Here is a 20,642-nt window from a genome sequence, read left to right on the forward strand (position 1 = left end):
AGGGGTTAACAATCTTTGTGAAGTACTTCAGAGAATGATCCCTGCTGACTTTAGGTAGAAAGCAGAAGCTGGCCTGCACTAAGCCACAGAATGGCAGGGAATCATTTGCCAACATCCTTCGTCCTGCCTTAGGACAAAACGAAGCGATAGGTTCTGGTTTTAATTCTTTTTACAAACTTTCATCCCACGCTCTAATTGTAGTGACTATTCCTAGAGCAGGACATGCTGTTTCTTAAAATGTGTATTACTTTTTGTACTTTGTACGGCGCATTGAAGTCGGAGCCTTTTGTGGCACCATTGAGAGTGACACCACATCTTTGCCGGCTAATAATTTTAAAGGCATTTTCTTTATTTCCTGTGATGTCTGCTTTGCTGGACAGTATAATAGCGAATGACAAGAAAGATGAGGAAGTGAGCACATTTTAAGTTGAGTCTCACCACACCATTCTGAGTGCATGGCATGTGAAGCAGCCCACAGGTCTCACGTACAACACCCCTGGAGACGTTTTTAACATATACTCTAGGTCTATGGTAGTGTTGAGCATAAATGAAGATATCAGATGCTTGAGATTTCAGTAATGGAAAAACCTGGTGAACAGCAGTCTGGAGTAATGACTTGTATGAAACAATGACATAGGACCCACAAAAACAGTCATTTTTTTCTGTAAAACTTGGCTTCTATAGGTCATTTGGAATTGTGTTTGGTTTAGATTTTGGCAGTTTTGGGAAGACTACATGGTCGTTTTCATTGGAAAGTGTAATTGGAGACATGGTTCTTCCATGTTATTGTTCCCAATGACATCCCTTTTGTATTGGCTGACAGAGTATGAATTAACTTCTCCAGCTCCTTCAGAAAAACGTCCATTCGTCATCCAAATAGTGACATTCGAATTGTTTTTTTTTTTGAACATCCCAAATTATCTGATGACCACCACAGTTACAGTCTGACCACAAGTAAATGTCTGCTAATCTCATGTTAGGAAAGTGCTTGAGGAACAGGCTAATGTGTTGTGTGACTCTAAATTATGGGTTGTGATTAGGCCATCAGAGACACTTCCATTTACTGTATAGTGGAAAACAGGCACACGGGGCAGGAGGTAAATGAATGTTTTATAAGACTGTAATGTTTTATTCATATACAAGCAATGTATATAAAGATCAGGATTAGAGGTTGAATGCTCTTTTTCACAACCATCCTTCATGTAGGAATAACTTTGGCTAAGCTTTTTTCCATTTACCTGCTACTCCCTGATGAGCTTTGACAAAATGCAATGTTTTTATAAAATGTCTTCAGGATGTGCTGCTTTATACAGTTTTCCCATGCAATTGATGTTCATAAAATAAACAAGTTTCCATCTGTCAGAAGTTCTGATTGCAAAAAATTGCCTCTGCTAGCACCATCTTTTCCTCTCTCTCCAGCAGTGGAAAAGTAGTGTGCTGCTGTTGTACAGTAAAAATTGCTCTACAAGTCTGCAAATGGCGTCCAGAAGCTTAGCAACCAGGCGTCAATTTGGTAATACAATTTAAAAGTGCTGACTGCTATTGTGCTCTGCTGCATTATTGTTAAAAAAATATGTGAAGCCAGCTGAAAGCAGTTTAAGTAGGACGAACCCATTAAATACAAAATGGTACTGTAGAGGTAAAAGCAAACGGCATGCGATGGAGTGAAGGAAAGGATTATAGTAAATTGTCTGAATGCACAGAGACATTGCATATGGACAAGTGAAACGTGTCATGGCAATGAAAGTGTGAACAGGATCTGAGCAGACAGTTTTTCACATTCTCCTCTTGTAACTGCTCAGCTATTCCCTGTCACACTCACCGACACATCTACACTTGGACTCAAGTAGACAAGCACATACATACGACCTCATCAGCGGGAGAGGATTTTGTGGAATCTTGGCAGTGTCTCTGCAGCCTGTCTGGCTCCTCTTCCCTCCACTGATTCATCCCAGACCACGACACCTTCCCGAGCCTCTAAGGTCAGATGCTGAGCACATGTCAGCACTCAGGAAATTACTTTAGTGGCTACTCCTGTACTTACTCTTGTCACTTTTCAGCTTATAGTAATGACAATTAAGTGCCAAAATAAACTCTGTTTGAATTGAACTATTCAGAGGAATAGTTCTGAATAGGACTGAATAGGACTGTCTAGCTGTCCTCGTGCTCTGAAAGATGTCTGAGGTGATATTCAGGTTGATGCTGTTGTTGTTTATCTGTGCATCAAAGTCTTGCAGTCAACCTCTCTTAAAATAGGCTGTTTGATGTGCATCTGCAATTGAGTGAAATCTCTCTTTTCCCTCCAGCACTCTGTCCAAAGACAGCACAGTTCTAGTCCTTAACGTGGCGATGCAGGTATCCTAGTTAAGATGTTGAAGAAGGAGAAGAAAAGGGCCCAGGATGCTGCTGCTCAGCTCACTAGCATCCCCACTGACCAGAGGGCGTCCACGATGCCACTGCTGAAAGAAGGAAGCGTGGACGCTGCCTCAGAAAACCATGGTGGACGAGCTGCACAGCACATGAAGAGAGGTACTTCAAAAAAACCTTTTGCATTTTGAACATTTAAAATGATCTTGAAAAGTCTGCTGTGACGGAGACTGAGACTCTAAGCACAAATGGAGTCCAGCTTGAACTGAGTGGTACTGCCATTTGCGTCTCTGTTACTCTCTGTTAGACATTTCCAGATAACATTGTTAACCTAGCAATTTATGGCCGTATAATGAGGGCAGCTCATAAATGGTTGGTTTAACCAAACCACAACAAACATATTTCCTTCAACTTAAAGTTAGGGCTATCTAACCAGATAGTCTTGTTTTGTTTTCTTGGTTTTGAGATGTCAGATTTTGCCTCCAACTAAAACAATCAGGACTATCTTTTAGTAGAAATGCACAGCAATGTCGACTATTCACTGTTTCTGGAAAAAAAGATGTCGCTGCTGAGTTTTTTATATGTATTTTTCTTACACTACAAACTCTACAAACAACATCACACCCATTTCAAGAGAATAACACGTAAAACCAAACCTATCAGTATTTTATTTAATGTTTTGTCTGTTGTAGTTTGAAATTTGATTGAACCAGTCTTTCTAATTGCAATATTTACAAAGCATGATGGCTCAATGGGTTTTCATCGTCCAAACTGTAGAAGGTGCATCTTTTTGATTAAGGTAAAATGTGTCATAACATATAAATGCAAAAAAAAAACACCTAGAGAGTGCAGCACTCCGCCAAGGCTGTTCAGTTGCTGTATCATTTCCGACAGATGAAATCTTGAAAAAAATTTGTCAGAAATCATGACAACATAGAATGTGTCCATTTAATATAGATGTACCCACAAAAGAAAAGGACCTTGTGCTGAGCACAGCCATATCTTTTGCATGTGTATGTTATGTACGGATACCGAATCACGTGACCCAAATATGTAGCAGGTGGTGGGAACTGAAGGGACTCAGAAACACCTCCATAATTTAATAAGTTGTTCTTTGTATCATTTCCAATGGATAAGTCCTGATAAGTCCTCAGCAGTGGATTTGTAGTAGGATCACAATCATGTGATCGTCAGCAGGCAGCTGACGTAGTGTTCACTTGTTGTTATGGTTACAGTGACGCCTTTAACAAATCCGTGGATCCAGACTATAAGCTGCATCACTGTCAAAATCTAATCACTTGGTCCTTTTGTCATTTCTGACCTTCCCTGAAAATATCATCCAAATCCGTTAGTCTGTTTTTGAGTAATGTTGCGAAGAGACAGACAAACATACACCAATCATCACGTAACTCTGCCGCATTCCTTGGTGGAGTAATAAATGAAGTATGTGGTTCTATGGAGATGCTCTGGCCTACAAGTCATATTCTCCAGATGTAAGGATACAATGATTGCTTGGTACACACTGCAGCAAAAATCATATTTGCATTTTTGGATTTGTTTCAGGCAGAACGAAAATGCAAAAATACCATTCCCACTAATATTATGGTTTATATTGCCATCACAGTATCTGTCAAGATAACCATAATGTCATTTTTTGGTCATATTATTCACCTTTGATAAGAAGTCCAGGGTTTTAACCCTATCAGGAACAGTTTTGAGCATTCTGTGTGCAGTTTCCTCTCACCCCAAAATGCACACGTGCTAGGTATAAGCTAATATCCTCAGCAGTGGAGTTGGCCCGTGGCTGCTCACTGCTACTAAATGCTAAGAGTGGGTCCCATCCCACAGGGACTAATAAAGAACAGTATAAATTAAATAAATTTTTCACAGATGTTGACTCCATTAAATGTGACAGTCAGTCTTTCTAAGCTTGTGATAAATTAGGTGCTAAGCCTACAGACAGGTGATGTCTCTCAGTTGGAATGTGGGCAGTTTTTCTGTGGTCGAGTGGATTTTCAGTGTGCCTGTTGTGGGTGCCCGTGGGCCATAACATATTCTTGATTTCTAGATTTTATTGCAGGGAGAAGAGGATGACATCCCAGAACTTCATATGCTGCTTCTTTCTACATAGCGGCATCAGTGGGATTGCATGTACTTAAGAGTTTCCTTTTAGAGGTCAGTCAAGTGGCCCGATCTAGTCCTGTCAGCAAAACAACATTAGACAGTGCAGTCTATTAAACCTGTAATTTGTTGCTGGTGAAAAGCTGATGAGTTTAAAACCTGTAATACTGACTGGAACACGAAGCAGAGAACAGAGGCCAAGAATGTTGCAGTGTAAACACAAGAGACGTGACCGGGATAGAAGAGCTGGAGCTGCTCCATGTGAGAAAGGTTTGTTTAGAGAGCATCTCTGTGTCTTTTAAAAAGAACTGCTAAATACGTTGTTTATATTCTTTCATTCTAATGCAATAATATGTACGTGTATCATATAGGTAAACATGCCAGAGGATATTTACTACTTTTCTTTTTGGAAAATAAGTACAGGGAAGTCTTGAAAAAATTACCTAATTAAGTGTTTTGCTTGTGTACCTGCAGGCTACCCTTACTTACTCTTCCTGAATTGAGACTCATCCACTGTGTTGCAGTTGATTAGGTTATCTTAACCTTTGAAGAAAACTTATAATGATGGCCCAAAGATCACAGAGTAAGTTCAGACTGCAGCTTCTCTCTGATAGTAATCTTCTAACATTTCTAAACGTGAACTTGATTTGACAAAAGTCAGGCTAATCAAGCTGTCAGACATGCTCCCTGACCAGAGGCAGCATTTGTTTGGCTTTTCTAGTTTGATTTTGGTTAAGTAGAGCTTTAAGTGTGATGATAAACGTGAGCTCTTATAACGAGCTCGGTCATAGCCATCGGGCACATGGGTCCGAGCCAGAAACTCATCAAACTCAGGCTGCGCTCCTGTCTGTCCTGACCACAGCTCCCTCTTCCTCGCTGACATTTTTGTGTAATGCTGCCCACTGCAGTAATAAGGCCAGCAAATCAGGGTCTCTGACAGAAGAGCATATACCAGATATGATTCAACTCTGTCCAGTCAGGATTAGAAAGCAAATCACCCATCTATGGAAAGAATAAAGTGCAGCACTATGAGGAGTTTATAACATCACTGATAAATGACGTGTCGTATGTATTTGTCTGGTAGTGAGGTATGCAGTCATATATGGAGCTAATATTATCATCCCACCACAAGATTTGTTTTCATCCAGCAACTTAAATCCTCTTTTCTCCTTCTTTCTCCAAGTGTATCATGTGTGATGACCTCCATTTGTACCACTTGACCCATAGCAGAGTGGGATCTCATGCTTTATAACCCCACACAGATAAAGGGCACTTTTTGATACAGGTGTCAGTGTGTATTTTTATATGTTGTAGTATAGTGTATAATCACAAATATTTACTCGACATATATACATATTTTTCAACAATTTTCCAGAATTTCCACATTTAATATGTATTTATTCACAATGGCCACAGTTTCCATTGTGACTAGACAGGTAAATTACCTACTTGACCATCAGCGTTTTAGTTGGAGGCTTTGAATGCAACCAACATAATTTAAAATTGGGGCATGCAGTCTTTTTTTGACATCATCAGGCAAAGATTTAACACTGAAACCTTCCAGCGTATTCTAATTCAAGTAGTCTGAGAGGAAACTAGACTTCTGCATCTTCTCTTGGCTCTGTTTTCAGGCTCTAGAAAGTCTAGCCCATGACATAACATTTTGTTGACATCGCAGAGGGCAGGTAATATAGTTGAATAAGCATCAAAATGATGAATGTAGGATATGGTGGTGCGAGGGATTAGACAGAGGACTTTCAATTGGGATGACAGGAGTTAAAGATGAAGCAACAAATGAATGCATGAATGAATTTTAGCTTGACTATTTTTTGCATTTTTTGTTTTTATGGATTTTGCCTTTTTTCTGCTTTCTGTCAAATGCAGTTTTAAGAATACGCTAAATCCGAACAACTGCTTTATGACCAAATGAGACAACACAAGTTATTTCAGAGAGGTTATTTATTCCAGACTCACAAACACAGGTGATGATGAAATACCTTTTTTTTTTTTTTTTAACCTCCTTGAGTTCCTGAACAAATGTTTCACAAAGTTAGGATCCCCAAAAGGTCAACAATACTGCTGCCCTCCCATACTGAGTGATCCTTCAAAATTAAAAAAATTAAGCGTTGACCCAGTAGAAAATAAGTATAAGGACAAGTCCACGTCATACACAATCCTCAACATTTCATACATGAATGATGAGCAACAGTGACAGTACAGAGCTACAGGAGATATGACTATAGTGGGTGTTGATATACAGATTACACATTATATCTTATATATGTTTCATAAATGATTGTGTTTAAATATTTGCAGAACTTCTTTTCTTTCACTTAACATAGTAGCAAGCATGTCTTCTATGTCAGTGAATTTATTGTGAAAGCACAGCTGCATATAATAGTCCATTCAGTCCTCAGCATTTCTTTTTTTTTTTTTTTTTTTTTTAAGTTATCTTTTTGGCCTTTTTGTGGGCTTTATTAGATAGGCGCAGTGAGAGAGAGAGACAGGAAACAGGGGAAAAGAGGCGGGGGAAGACATGCAGCAAAGGGCCGCGAGCGGGAATCGAACCCGGGCCAGCTGCATCAGGGACCAGCCCCTGTACATGGGTCACCCGCTCAACGCGTTGAGCTATACGGGCACCCGAGTCCTCAGCATTTCTGACCTACATCCAACCGTCTCCGAAGCAGCTGGTAGCAGCACAACTCCAGAGCATCTGACAGGACATTAGTGAGCTAAACTGTCTGCCAAAAGCTCACTCTAAGGAGAAATTTGCAATTTAAAAAAAAGTTTAACGAGGTTTAATTACGTAGTAATTTGATGATTTGTTTCATGATTCAGTGAATGTATTTCCTTGTTACTGATGTGTGCCAGTGCATATGAAATTTGTGTCTGTCCCAAAGAATGTAGTGGAGTGTAATATTTTTGTGTAAAAGATTATATAATTATGGCAAATGCTATTAGACTGGAAATACACATCTGAAATAGATAGGGATGAATATTCTAGTAATGAATGATGTTTTGATGATATTGTGAAGATCATAAAATATAGCCTGTAACTTTGATGTGAAGATAAATCATATGTTTTTTAGGAGATAATATAAACATCATGGTGTAAACTTAAGGCAATATAACTTTTAAAAGAGGCGTATCAGAAACATAAACATAACAATACATGAAGGCATAATATGTATGAAATCTGTCACAAAATAATAGGGGTATAATGTGCAGGGGGGCTGAGGCAGAGTCTGAACATGTTCTCTGTAAAACATGACCTGATGATAACCTAATGTCCACTGCAAGGAGTGATCTAGTGGTGAAATATGATAACCTGATGTCAAGATCTGACCAATGGATTTAGAAAAGTGTAATGGTGTCAGAACTGTCTCTCCAATAATACGCCCTGACCAACTGTCACAGCATAAACGTCAATGCACAGCTCAGTATCTTCAGTTTTTCTTGTGGTGTTGATCACTGTTAAGAATTTACTCCTGGACTTGCTGTCAACAGTAAATCCTGCTGCCTCTGAATGCTGACTTCTCCTGGTGATTCTTTGAAGATCATCAAAGAAGCTTTTTAGACATTTGAACACGGTCAAGTCTTAGACTCCGGCCCCTGATGTGGGACTTAGTTTCCACATCAGTAGTTTATTGTAGCAGCTGCTAGTTTACAAAAATTGGGTTCAAATCAGATTTTGTGACACTTGAGACTTGATCCAGTGGAGATAATGTAATAATTAACCACCTCATTATGTACTTTCCATACATTTCATCTTGACAGACTGAAAAATACTCTTGTTACACAAAGAGGGAGGTGCATTAACCCTCCTGTTGTCTTCATTTATGTGCACCAAAAAATATTGTTTCTTTGTCTGAATAAAATCCAAAAATTCAGCAAAAAATTCCCCAAATTTCTGAAAATTTGCAAAACCTTTAGGAAGAAAATTCCAATAATTAATTCAAAGTTTCCCTTAAAAGTTTTATTTTGAAAAAATCCCCCAAATTTGGCAAGAAATTCTTGTAAGTTTTTTCAAAAAATGAGTAAAAATCTTCCAAAAAAATCCTAAAAATGTCTAAAGTGATTATATATATGTCAGTAAAACTTCTAATATTATATTTAAGAACATTCACAAAAAAATCAACCAAAATCCAGCGAATTTTGGTGGATTTTGGTTGATTTTTTTTGTGAATGTTCTTAAGAAACATTTTAAATATTTTTTTTCCACCAAAAAATGTTCAAAGATTTCCCAAAAATGTTGAAAATGTGGACATCAGAAGTTTCAGTGTGAATGTTTTTTCCTCCACATTTTCAAACTTTTAAACGGGTCAATTTTGACCCGCAGGACGACACGAGGGTTAAATAATCCTGAAAATATTCATTAATGAAGAATTTATCAAGAAAGTAAACTGTTGGCATTCAAAAGACATGGGATTTAGGAATTACATTCTTTTCAAAAAGTTGGTCAAAGGAACAGAAAATACCATTGGAGCTTTTAAATAAACCAGTTCCATCTGTGAGGGATCATAAAGTCATTACTGGTGTAGGCAGTCAGAGGGATGCTTGTCTGAAAGGACTGAAAAGGTATTGTTCTCGAAGGCATTGTTATAGTTCTGGAGAGGCATCAGTTTACAGTATTTAACTTATAATAGGAACTGATAGAGATGATGCATTCCAGTCTATATTGGGAATCAGGCTGGTACTATGCTGGATCTCTCTCCTTTATTAGACATAAAAGACTAAATAAATTTCTCTCATTGCACTGCTTGAAATGGTGCCAGCAAACCAGCCACAGTTACACATTCTGACTGACTGACCCACAAATACATTTCTATCCTTTACATGTTCAACTGTGTCTCCTCTCTCTTCTCAGCTAAAGCAGACACGTCAGCACTGCAGCTGTACTGTTTGTGTTGGGGCTAATGTGAAAGTGCTACGTTGGAATAGCTCCGAAACGTGACAGTAACAAAGCAATTATGACTGGACCAGGTCATACTGTGGGTCCTTGAGAAGAATGTAAGACTAATTGCAACATTGCGTTGGAGTCGTGAACTTAGATGGTGTTAACATATGACATCACTCTGAAGTCAGACTATACAATGACTAAATTAGGTTATTTTGCCAAAAAAATATGGTACTGTCCATTCTTTTTTAAAAAAGTTGCTATCCTCTCAAAAATTCCCAGATCCTGCAGTCCCTTGCTAGCAGTTACATGTCCACTTTGGAATGTTCATCCACTTTTCTCACACTTTTTCATGAGAAATTTCAGTCTCTTTCTGCTCTGGTTGCAACCGACACTCTGAGCAGAACACACTCCATCAGCTGTTAGTCAGCAGACAAACCTTGACGTTGTCCAGAGAGACTCTGCGCTTTGGGAAACAAAAGCTTTTAAGAGCACACTAAGTAGTTCCAGGAGCATCACAGGAAACACTTCTTATGCTTGTAGTATTTGACTTTCAGTAGCTGTCAATGATTTCTTTAAAATCTTAGTTAAAACTGTGGTGTCAAAAAGTTCTGACAGTTATATGTTACATTTCCCTTAACCCTCGTGTCGTCCTGAGGGTCAAATTGACCCGTTTAAAAGTTTGAAAATATAGAAAAAAATATATTTTCACAGTGAAACTTCTGATGTCCACATTTTCAACATTTTTTGGGAAATTTTTAAAATTTTATGGTGGGAAAAAAAATGTTTAAAAAATTTCTTTAAGAACATTCACATAAAAATCAACCAAAATCCAGCAAATTTCGCTGGATTTTGGTTGATTTTTATGTGAATGTTCTTAAAGAAAATATGAGACGTTTTACTGATATATATGGAATCACTTTAGATATTTTTAGGATTTTTTGGAAGATTTTTACTCATTTTTTGAAAATATTTACATGCATTTTTTTTTTGCCAAATTGGGGGATTTTTTGTATATTAAACTTTTAAGGGAAACTTTTCAAGAATTATTGGAATTTTCTTCCTGAAGTTTTTGCAAATTTTCGGAAATTTGGGGATTTTTTTTGCTGAATTTTTGGATTTTTTTCAGACAAGGAAACAATATTTTTTGGTGCCCGTAAATGAAGACAACAGGAGGGTTAAATACACAGAATGTGTTTTTTAATACAGTACACTGCAGCATATAGTGTATGCTTCACATCTGGAGTGCCTATTTTCCATGACCCACTTGGAGACTCATAACCAAACTATACACACATTAGATCATTGTTCTTTACTCTGTTCTAATTCAAAACAAATGCCCTCCACTTATCCTTTCCTCATGCTCAATGGGTCACTGAATGTTTATGTATGTTTTAATTTAGGTTTAATCTGAGGGTTCTGGTGCTGTAGCCAGCAGCCTCTATGGTTACATTGATGGTAATTGCTGTCCCCCGAAGATTAACTGTAAATATAATGATGATTAACTTTCCATGGAAACCATTTGTACTGATTGAATGGCATATAATCGACTCTACTCTTTCCATAATACATCCTTCTGTACTGGGCTCTGAGCTTTGGCAGCACAGAATGAAACATGGACATTAGCGAGTGTTTTCTGATGACCACCGTCTCTGCAGAAGCAGTCTGCACACATTACAGGACTTTGATTTGCTCATAGAGCTGGATTTCTGCCGTGTGCGCTGTAGATTGCAGACAGGGCTACTCTGAGTCTATGAGTTTTCCTGGGGTTGATTTATTGTCTTGTGTAGGCGCAGATGGACAGTGTCTTTTTCCTGTGCGTTTCAGAATTGTTTTTATAGTGCAAAAAGATGGCTAATGAATGGACAAGGTGTTTCTGTTGTAATTTAGACTGCTGATGACTTGTGTGAAGCATACCAGAGCTGAAGGGAGATTTGAGACTTACACAGACAGTTAGATCTTAACGTAAATCCTGCTAGCATGTAATGAGACACTGATGACTCCAGCAGGCCTTCCACACATATCTGTCATCTAAACAGAAGCCTCAGTTCTGTAGGAGCCAGCAAACTGGACAGAAAATGCACCAGAGATCAGTTTTCTTGAAACACATCTGACAGCATCTGCAAACAGCAGCTGATTTTTTTTTTTTTTTTTTTTAACATTTTTATCTAAAATGTTATACAGTACAGTGGTGCTTCACTTTGCTTGTGTTTCATTTTTAACATCGATTCAACAATAGTCCTCTCCTGTAAAACCTCAGTGGCTTGTCAGCCCTCGAAGCATGGAAAAGTAAAATTAGGAAAGTTGGCCTTAGGTCGATGCGATCTCATTACCCCACAAATTATGTTAGTACAGCATAATATGATGTCATATCACTCCGAGATATTCTTGGAATGTTGCTTTTTACAAGAGTCGAATGGAGTGCATTTCCCTCAAGAAACCCTCACACTGATTTGTTGAGGTTGGCTCTTTCAGCATACACAAGTCTGTGAGATTCCTGCTGGTTTTAATTAGGACTTTCCAAAAATAAAGAAACAAAATTCCAAACTGTCCCACAATTAATCTCAGACGAGTTGCTGATCTGTGCACGTCTTTGGTAAAAACAGTCATGTCACATTGCCTAAGGTTGGAATTTACTGGGCTTTATTGTGACATTTAGGAGACTCCAGCAACAAAACATACTTGTTGTATTCTGTAAGTTTGGTAATAGCCACTTCAGTGCAGTCTTGTGTACGGGAAAAACAAATGACAACACAAACTGATTTTGCTGCATATGGGACTTCTGAATGACTGCTTGCCAGCATGATTTAGTGTCTGCATATAATTTTGGCCTTCTTTCGATATAAATTCCTATTTGTTGCAGATATAATGAGATGTAATGGCATGAAAACCACAGGTGTAATGAATAATAATATTCAATACCTTCCTTTGTAGTGGAAATAAGTCCACAGTAAGACCTTGGTATTGTGGAAGCTCTCATTGGAATTGGATACTTAAGGGAAATAGACCAGGGGTGTCAAACATGCGGCCCGTGGGCCAAAACCGGCCCGCCAGAGGGTCCAATCCGGCCCACGGGATGGCTTTGTAAAATTACAGAGACGACATTAACTGCAGATTGTAAATTTGTAAAACTGAATTTAAAATAATTTCTAGACCAAAACACGTTGTTTGATCATAAAGTAAAATATTTTTTTGTAATATTTTGTCTTGTTTTTGTTGGGTTTTTTTTGTCTTTTGTTGTCTGACTTTTGTCGTTTTGTTTCTAGTTTTTGTCGTTTTTTTCTTTCCTTTTTGTCTCGCTTGTGTTTTTTGTCTTATTTTTGTCATTTTGTGTTTCGCTTTATTCGTTGTTTTATGTGTCATTTTTGTTGTTTTGTGCTTTTTTTGTCTTGCTCATGTTGTTTGTCAATTATTTTGTCATTTTGTTTCTTTTTTGTCTCGTTTTTGTCATTTGTGTAATTTTTTGTCTCGTTTTTATCCATTTTTGTCATTTTGTAACTTTTTTCTTTAATTTTTTGTATCTTTTGTGTTTTGTTTTGTGTCATTGGTTAATTTTTTGTTATTTTGTGTCTCATTTTAGTAATATTTTGTCTTGTCTTGTTGTTATTTGTCTTTTTTTTGTTGTTTTTTGATCATAAAGTAAAATACTACATCATTCAGTTCCAGATACCAGAGACTAAAAGTTTTGTGCCTTTTTGTAGACACTCTGTGATCTGTAAGTTGTAATGTGCAAATGATAAACTGAGGCTTAATGTTGTTGAAATTGAATTTATATTCAGGTTGTTCATAATGTTTTGTAAAAAAAGAGGGTTATTTAAGTGTGAATATGTTCAGAATGTACTTTTTTCACTAAAACAAAGGAACAATTTGGAGTTGTGGTTATTTATAGGTTATTATGCTGTGGTTTTACTGGTGGCCCCTGAACTAAGATGAGTTTGACACCCCTGAAACAGACTATCACTGTCAATACTGATAGTCTGTTTCTATCAGTACACATTTTGTCGACTATACGTGTCGACAAAATGCGTGCTGTGTAAACGATCTGTACTCATTTTTAATGTATTCAGCAGTCTGAAAAAATACGGTCCTTCAAAATGTAATAATACTAATTAAGTTTCTCCATAGCAGAAGAGTACAATATTGCATTATGCAGTTCCTTTTTTTTTTTTTTTTTTTTTTACAGTATTTGAAAGTTCAGTCATTGACAAATACGGTCATTTGTAATCAGTTCAGGTTTTCACAGATGAACAGAACGTGTTGTGTTTTGGTTTATTTCTCTGGTGAAAATATAGTGTTTGAAGCATATGTATGAAGCTTTAATAAAAATGCTTGTTAAATAATATTACAAGCATATTAAAAGCACAGTCAGCTGGATTTTATGTCAAAATTATGTAGTTTCCACATGTGGCTAGTTTCCAAAGTTAAGCAGTTGGGGGGAGCCGCTGTGTAACGCTGACATGTTCAGAACTGCTGTTTACAGTTGTGTTTATGCTCTCTCTAATCACTGAATGGAAGGTTAATGTTCCTCAACTGTGCATTTCCTAACAGGGGGGAGGTCAGTGATATCAGTGGGGCTCTAGCTCGCATCTGGCTGCCAGATTGCAGTTGAGTACCTGTGGATGTGGGAACATGTACAGCTCAGCAGGACTTGACATAATTTCCCGTAGTTAGATCTGTTGCAGCGGTATGACAAGCATGCTCTTTATTAAGGAAGGCTGTTTGTATGGTGGGCTTGATTTAGCAAATGTTTCACAGATCTGGTGGCATGAATAGTAATTCTGATTGTTAGTCTCAGTGCAGATGCTTTTTTTTCTCAGGTCCACAGCTGTCTATGGGAAAGAAAGAGGCCTTTGAGACCTTCATAAGGGACCACAAGGACAATCTGACCATTGAAGACAACAAGAGCCTACTCAAACAGAGGTTAGTGACCAGTTGTTGTGGCTTTGATAAATTCACATCATCATATTGCTCAAAATAAAATACATATTCTCTTCCATTTTCAGTTGTCTTTTAAGCATAAAAAATAAATACAAACATACAGTATTCACAGATATATTAAAGATATTTAGAACATGTTTTTTCAAATCATAGAAGGGTGAAATGCCCAGTAATTATTAAACTAAAGCACTTCAAAGAATCAGAGTTCTTCTTTTTTTGTAGAGATCAGATTGTTAAAGTATCACCTCTGATGATGGTGTCATTGATATATTGTAATAAATAACAATTTCAGGAAATACTAGATGCTACAGAACAACTGGAACAAACTGAGCTAGCAATGAGGTACAATGAGCAAAATGCAAAGCTAGCAGCGAGGCCAAAACTTACCTGGCAGGTCAGGGTCTGGCAAGAGCAGTCAGGAATCTGTGAAGTGTAATCCAGGTGTGTTGAGGGGGTGGAGACTCCAGCAGGGAGCCAGGTAGAATCACCAATTAACCTCAGCATGTCTTTTTGGACTGTGGGAGGAAGCACCCAGTGAGAATCCATGCAGGCACACGGAGAACATGCAAACTCCACGCAGAAAGAACCAGGAATATTGTTGTATCTATGTGTTCTCATTAACATGTAGATCCTTTTAAACAGATCCGCTGAGACCAGAAGACTGAGAGAGCAACTGAATGAATCCAGAGACAGAATCAGTAAGTTGTCTCAAGTGCAACTACCTTCCAGAAATCCCATTAGATTTAGGAGGTGTAAACACATTTCACTTTTCACTGTCGCAGTTTATGTTTGCTGCTTATGTTTGCTTCTATCCCAAAGACAACCGTCCCCTGAAAATGTTAATGAACACATCATTGTTAGGATTTCGTTTCCCTGGAGTGTAGGAATGCTGTTCAACACTTTCCTGAACTTTGCCAGGACCAAGAGGTGTTCTGATTTCCACTAACCTGTGCTTTTTACTAGGCTGTCTCTGACTGTTTTATAACACCTCTGTCAGCACACCACTGTGTTCTTCTGGGTAATATCCTTACTATGCCAAAATGAGGCCTGGCATAAAGGCTGGCTTTATTCAATGCTGTGTGATTCCAAACCGTACATCTTTTGTCCAGAGTTTCTCTGCTACATGTAAATAGTACAGTGTGTCATTGTTTCGACACCAGCGAAAGTATATTACTCTGTTAACCCTTTGAATCCCAAAACTAGCATGCAGGTGTGAAAGTATGTTATTTCTCCCTAACATTACACCCTTTATCATAGCAGCAAATTGTAAAAACAGAATCATCAGATTTTCAGTTTCCCAACAATCCAAGAACATAACATGACCAAGCATTTGACAGTAAAAATAAGCAAAAGAAGCTTACAATTGTGACATTTCATCAAAATCACTTTAATCTACACATCTTAGAGCAACTGACAATGACGGACTCAGCTGTGGTCAACAGCCAAGTGACAAAGGCTGTGTTTACACTGAGCAGAGAAGGGAGGCAGGTGAGATTATGAGGTAAATAAAACACACTTGATCAAAGACAGTATACAAGGAGCAAGCTGCCAGAAAGTTGTTGGAAGATACTGTACTTGTGGAGGTATGGAAGTGTCTAGGAGAGGAGGCAGTAGAGTTTCTGACTAAGTGTGCTGGTGCCAATTTTTAAGAAGGGAGATGTGCAGAGCTGTGGCCACTACAGAGGAATATAGTTGATGAGCCACACAATGAAGTTATGGGAAAGAGTAGTGGAAGCTAGAGTAAGAGCAGATGTGAGCATTTGTGAGCAGCAGAATGGTTTCATGGCAGGAAAGAGTACTAGAGATGCAGTATTTGCTCTGAGGAGGTTCATAGAGAAGTACAGAGAAGATCAATGGCGCTGCATTGTGTTTTTGTAGATCTAGAGAAAGCATGACAGGGTGCCAAGAGAGGAACTGTGGTGTTGCATGAGGAAGTCTGGAGTGGCAGAGAAGTGTTTTAGAGTGGTTCAGGACATGTATGAGGGCTGTAGGACAGTGGTGAGGTGTGCTGTAGGTGTGACTGAGGAGATGAAGGTGGAGGTGGGACTACATCAAGGATCAGCTCTGAGTCTCTTCTTGTTCACTATGGTGATGGACAGGCTGATACATGAGGTTAGACAGGAACCTCCATGGACTATGATGTTTGCAGATGACACTGTGATGAATGAAAGGGACCCAAGTGGAAGGGTGAGATTACAGGGAGCAGAGAAAAAGAAGGTTGAGGATTTTAAGTACTTAGAGTCAACAGTCCAGAGCAATGGAGAGTGGGGAAAAGAGATGAAGAACTCTGTGCAAGCAAGTTGGAACAGGTGGAGGAAAGTGTCTGGTGTGATAAAAGAGTATCAGCAAGATGGAAAGGAAAGGTGTAGAAAATGGTGGTGAGACCAGAGATGTTGTCTGGTTTAGAGACAGAGGGAGACTGAGGAAAAGACAGGAGGCAGAGCTGGAGGTAGCAGAGAATAAAAAATTGGGGTTCTCTTTGGGAGTGATAGGATCAGGAATGACTACATCAGAGGGACAGAATGTTAGATGTTTGGGAGACGAAGCCAGAGAGGCCAGACTGAGATGGACTGGATGTGGACAGAGGAGGAATAGTGAATATATCAGTGGAAGGATGCTGAGTATTGAACCGCCAGGCAGGAGGCCTAGAGGAACACTAAAGAGGAGGTTTATGGATGTAGTGAAAGAGGACATGAAGTTAGTTGGTGTGAGAGAAGAGGATGCAGAGGATAGGCTTAGATGGAAGCAGATGATTCACTGTGGCGACCCCTGAAGGGAAAAGCCGAAAAGAAAAGAAAATGCACTCCCCGTCCAAAAAAAAAAGTCGCAGTAACCCTAGTCACAGCATTTATTTCTGTCCAGAGATGCATTCACTTTCTACCAAGATCTTACATTGATGATGGGAGAGTCGGACTGCTGCACAAAGTCTTCTCCAGAACATCCCAAAGATTTTCAGTGGGGCTGAGGTCTGGACTCTGTAGAGGACAATCCATCTCCTGCTCCCTGATCCACTCATTCTCAATGTGAGCCCATGAATCTTGACATCATCATCTTAGAACATACCCAGAAGAGAAACCAGGAAAGACCTGGTCCTTCAGTATCTTCAGGTATCAGCTGACCTCATTCTTTGGGAACATAACGTTGCTGAACCTGACCAACCCCAGATCATAACTCTAACCCCCACAGGCTGGTAGACACTAGCCATGATGAGGGCATCACTTCATCTGCCTCTCTTCTTACCCTGATGCCCCCATCACTCTGGAACAGGGTCAATCTGGACTCATCAGACCACATTTGTTCCTTGAAGATGATGGTTCTCCACTATCCTTCAGGCTTTAATAAAGCATTGGACGATTCTTAACCTGATATTAGTAGTTTCATCTCCTTAGTTGTTTTCTTTGCTTGATGCAGGCTAATAATTTGACCCTTCTGAGACAGATTAACATCCTTTCTATGACCACAGGATATGTCTTCCACCATGGTTGTTTCAGAAATGAGAAGCTCCTCACTGCATCAGCTAGGGTTAAAGAAGATGTCATCACTGCAGTAATTATCCAATGGAAGGCTCCTACCTATTTGTTTAGTTAAATCCAAGTGGCGACTTTTTTGGGGGGGACAGGACATAATGATATTATTTAATGATTCCATTTTTTTTTTCAATTTTTATAAAACAAGTAATCAAATTCAATTTAAGCTTTTTTTTTAATTTATTAAGATAAATCATTCAAATTGGCTAGTTAGAAATGAGTTGGAAATGCATATATATTAATTTGAAGTCCAGTAATGTCTCATAATCCATTGCGTTTCATGAGGACACTAAAAGACAAGTCCTGTCACCGGTGGCAATAGGTTTAAATGATATTATGGTATTTTGGTTGGATTTTCCAGTAAACGCAGAGCAGTTAAAAATATGTTATTATGGCTCTATCTGTTTTGCATTTACTACTGCAAGCCTTATTTATGAATTTCCCTGGACTGTGAGTTTGTGGCTTATTTCTCATGCCGTTGAAATGGATAGGTTTACACCAGAGCCTTGCATCATTGCTGCTTCTGATCACGCTTGGTGGTTTGGTAGGATTTGACCGTTACCCTCATACGTGCCAGAACACACTTATCACCCTTGGAATTTAACTTTTTTTCACCATTTGCTCCACGAGGTGCTGACACAGCTGTGTATGTCATACATCACACAGAAATCAGCTATGACAGCATGTAGAATATTAACCCTTCGAATGTGTTCTGCAGACGTCAGCACTGTGTGGCCCACACTGTGTGGATAAAGTGAAGAAAAACTGGATTTAACTTCTTTTTTCTTTCTTTCTTCTTTTTTGGTTAAGATTTAGCAGCCAAATTCCTCATCTTATTTAAATTTGGAAATATTCCCAAAACACATCTTGATGCTGTCAAATCTTATTACATTGTTCGGTACATGGAGCTGCATTCTTCCTGGATGAGAGGCAGTGTTTTTAGTGGAAGGTGGTTGCCTCTTCTGGCTGGAAAGTGGTACCATAATATTTAGCTCACTGCAAATTCTTGCCATCTTGGAGGCCCTGCTTGGAAATTTTACACCACCTGTGTCTCGTGGATAATGTAGAACATGGAAACAGTCAGCATAAGACAGACAAAAGCTTTGTGCTGCTTCTTCTGACGGACGCACCCTGCATGAGGGTCAGTAGCAGGGGAGAGGTGGTAGCCCGAGGAAACATCAGGGTCTAAACATTTGCCTGCTTTACACTATTGTTCTTGGCCAAAGCGTATGGCTCTGGAATGTAGTCCCACTGGAGGAGCATACGTTCTGAGCCCTTAGGTCCAAAAAGTGCAAGGATATATATTTATTCAGAAGGATCAGTGATGCACATCCTCTACAGTTTGAAAGGTGCATGGCAGCTGGAAATAAACGGCATGTCTTGATTACTCTGCCAGATGTCGGGGGATTTATGCAGTACAGTCTTAGGTAAAGCATCTGGTAGGTATCCCATTTTCATCCTCTACTCACCTATCCAGAAATGACCCAAAGACCCAAGGATTCTGTGATAGGTTGCAATGAAAGTGTGCTGGAGCCTTTAACTGTATGCCATTATCAAGAAGACTGTTCCAAAGCTCTCGAGAAGAAATATGGCCAAAGAATGCAACGTGATTTGTGCATCACACACGACACATGGTCTGTGAAGCCGTAAGGTAGATCTTACATAACTGTTGCTATGATTTACTTGCAGTGCTAATGTTATCAGCTGCTCATTAAAGTGATTTATATAAAGTCCATGGTTGAAGTTATGGCTTCAGACAACACTGTCACGAACACAGCTATGCAATAAAAATGTAGAATGTTCAGTAGAACTCTTAGTTTAAACAACCTCTTGTGTTTCTTTTAGTTTTGCAATTTGTAAGACTGGTAGTTTCACTTCATCAGTCTAATGATTTTAGTGAACTTTCTCCTATAGATTTTTCATATTACTTTGTGGATTTATTGATGTATTAATTCTTCACATAAACTTAAGCTGACATTCGCTCAGACATTAAGAAGCTGGATTGCATGTATGATGCTTGAGTTTTGAGCTCACTTCGGTATTTATGCGGTATATCACGTTTAACCTCCAGGCCACAAAAAGCACCAAATATTTATTGAGGCTTGTAGCTTGAAACCGGTCCTTAAAGAAGATGGCACGTCTCTTGACAGTGTGGGGGGGGGGAAGCCTGTGCGGTTTGGAAGTGGATGGTGTCGAGCCTACAGTCCTGTCTTGGGAAGCATTGAAGTGTGATGAAGCATTGCAGCAAGCACACCACAGCCCGTTATTACTTGACACGTATGCACGTTAATATTTTTGGAATTTTCTGTCAGCTGCAGTTAAAAGCACAGTTAAATTCGTAGTTAGTCTTGGTCCTACAGCAGGCTGTCTTGTTTAAAAGTCTGTAATGTTTGACTCTTTAGTCACCACTGGTTTATCTGTATTGCTAGTAGTCTGGCCAAAGCAACAAAGTTTATTCTTACACTGTATTTAAGATTGCATGACCAGAATACTGAGACGTCTGCATCTAGAATCAGTAGTACATCACAGGCATGAAGTGCATCCAGTTATTGTTCTGTGGACGTGACAAATTATTTATTCGGTCCCTCCAGGATTTCCTGGGCTTTGTTCGAGATTGTTGTGGCCCTGAATTTGAGGCAGCTTTTCCAAAAAAGTGCGATGTAAGTTGTGATGTTTTAAGCGTATTTGTTGCAATAAAATTGCGGAAGACAGTGACAATTGCTAAAAAGTTGCATTTTTTTCAGCTTTTACGTGTTTCAACATTTTAATTGACAATAGTTATTCTTAAACTA

The 20,642-nt window shown here is 38.8% G+C and overlaps 1 protein-coding gene across 1 annotated transcript in view; it reads left to right on the forward strand.

The window, feature by feature from the left end:
• kif6 (kinesin family member 6) overlaps positions 1-20,642 on the forward strand; it is a 76,431-nt gene that overhangs the window by 39,806 nt on the left and 15,983 nt on the right. The window contains exons 13-15 of the mRNA XM_055005545.1: positions 2,356-2,529; positions 14,203-14,305; positions 14,966-15,021. Coding sequence (XP_054861520.1) covers positions 2,356-2,529; positions 14,203-14,305; positions 14,966-15,021 — 333 coding nt within the window. The remainder of the gene's footprint in view (positions 1-2,355; positions 2,530-14,202; positions 14,306-14,965; positions 15,022-20,642) is intronic.

The sequence above is a fragment of the Amphiprion ocellaris genome, chromosome 20 (genome assembly GCF_022539595.1).
Source record: "Amphiprion ocellaris isolate individual 3 ecotype Okinawa chromosome 20, ASM2253959v1, whole genome shotgun sequence".
Lineage (NCBI taxonomy): Eukaryota > Metazoa > Chordata > Actinopteri > Pomacentridae > Amphiprion > Amphiprion ocellaris.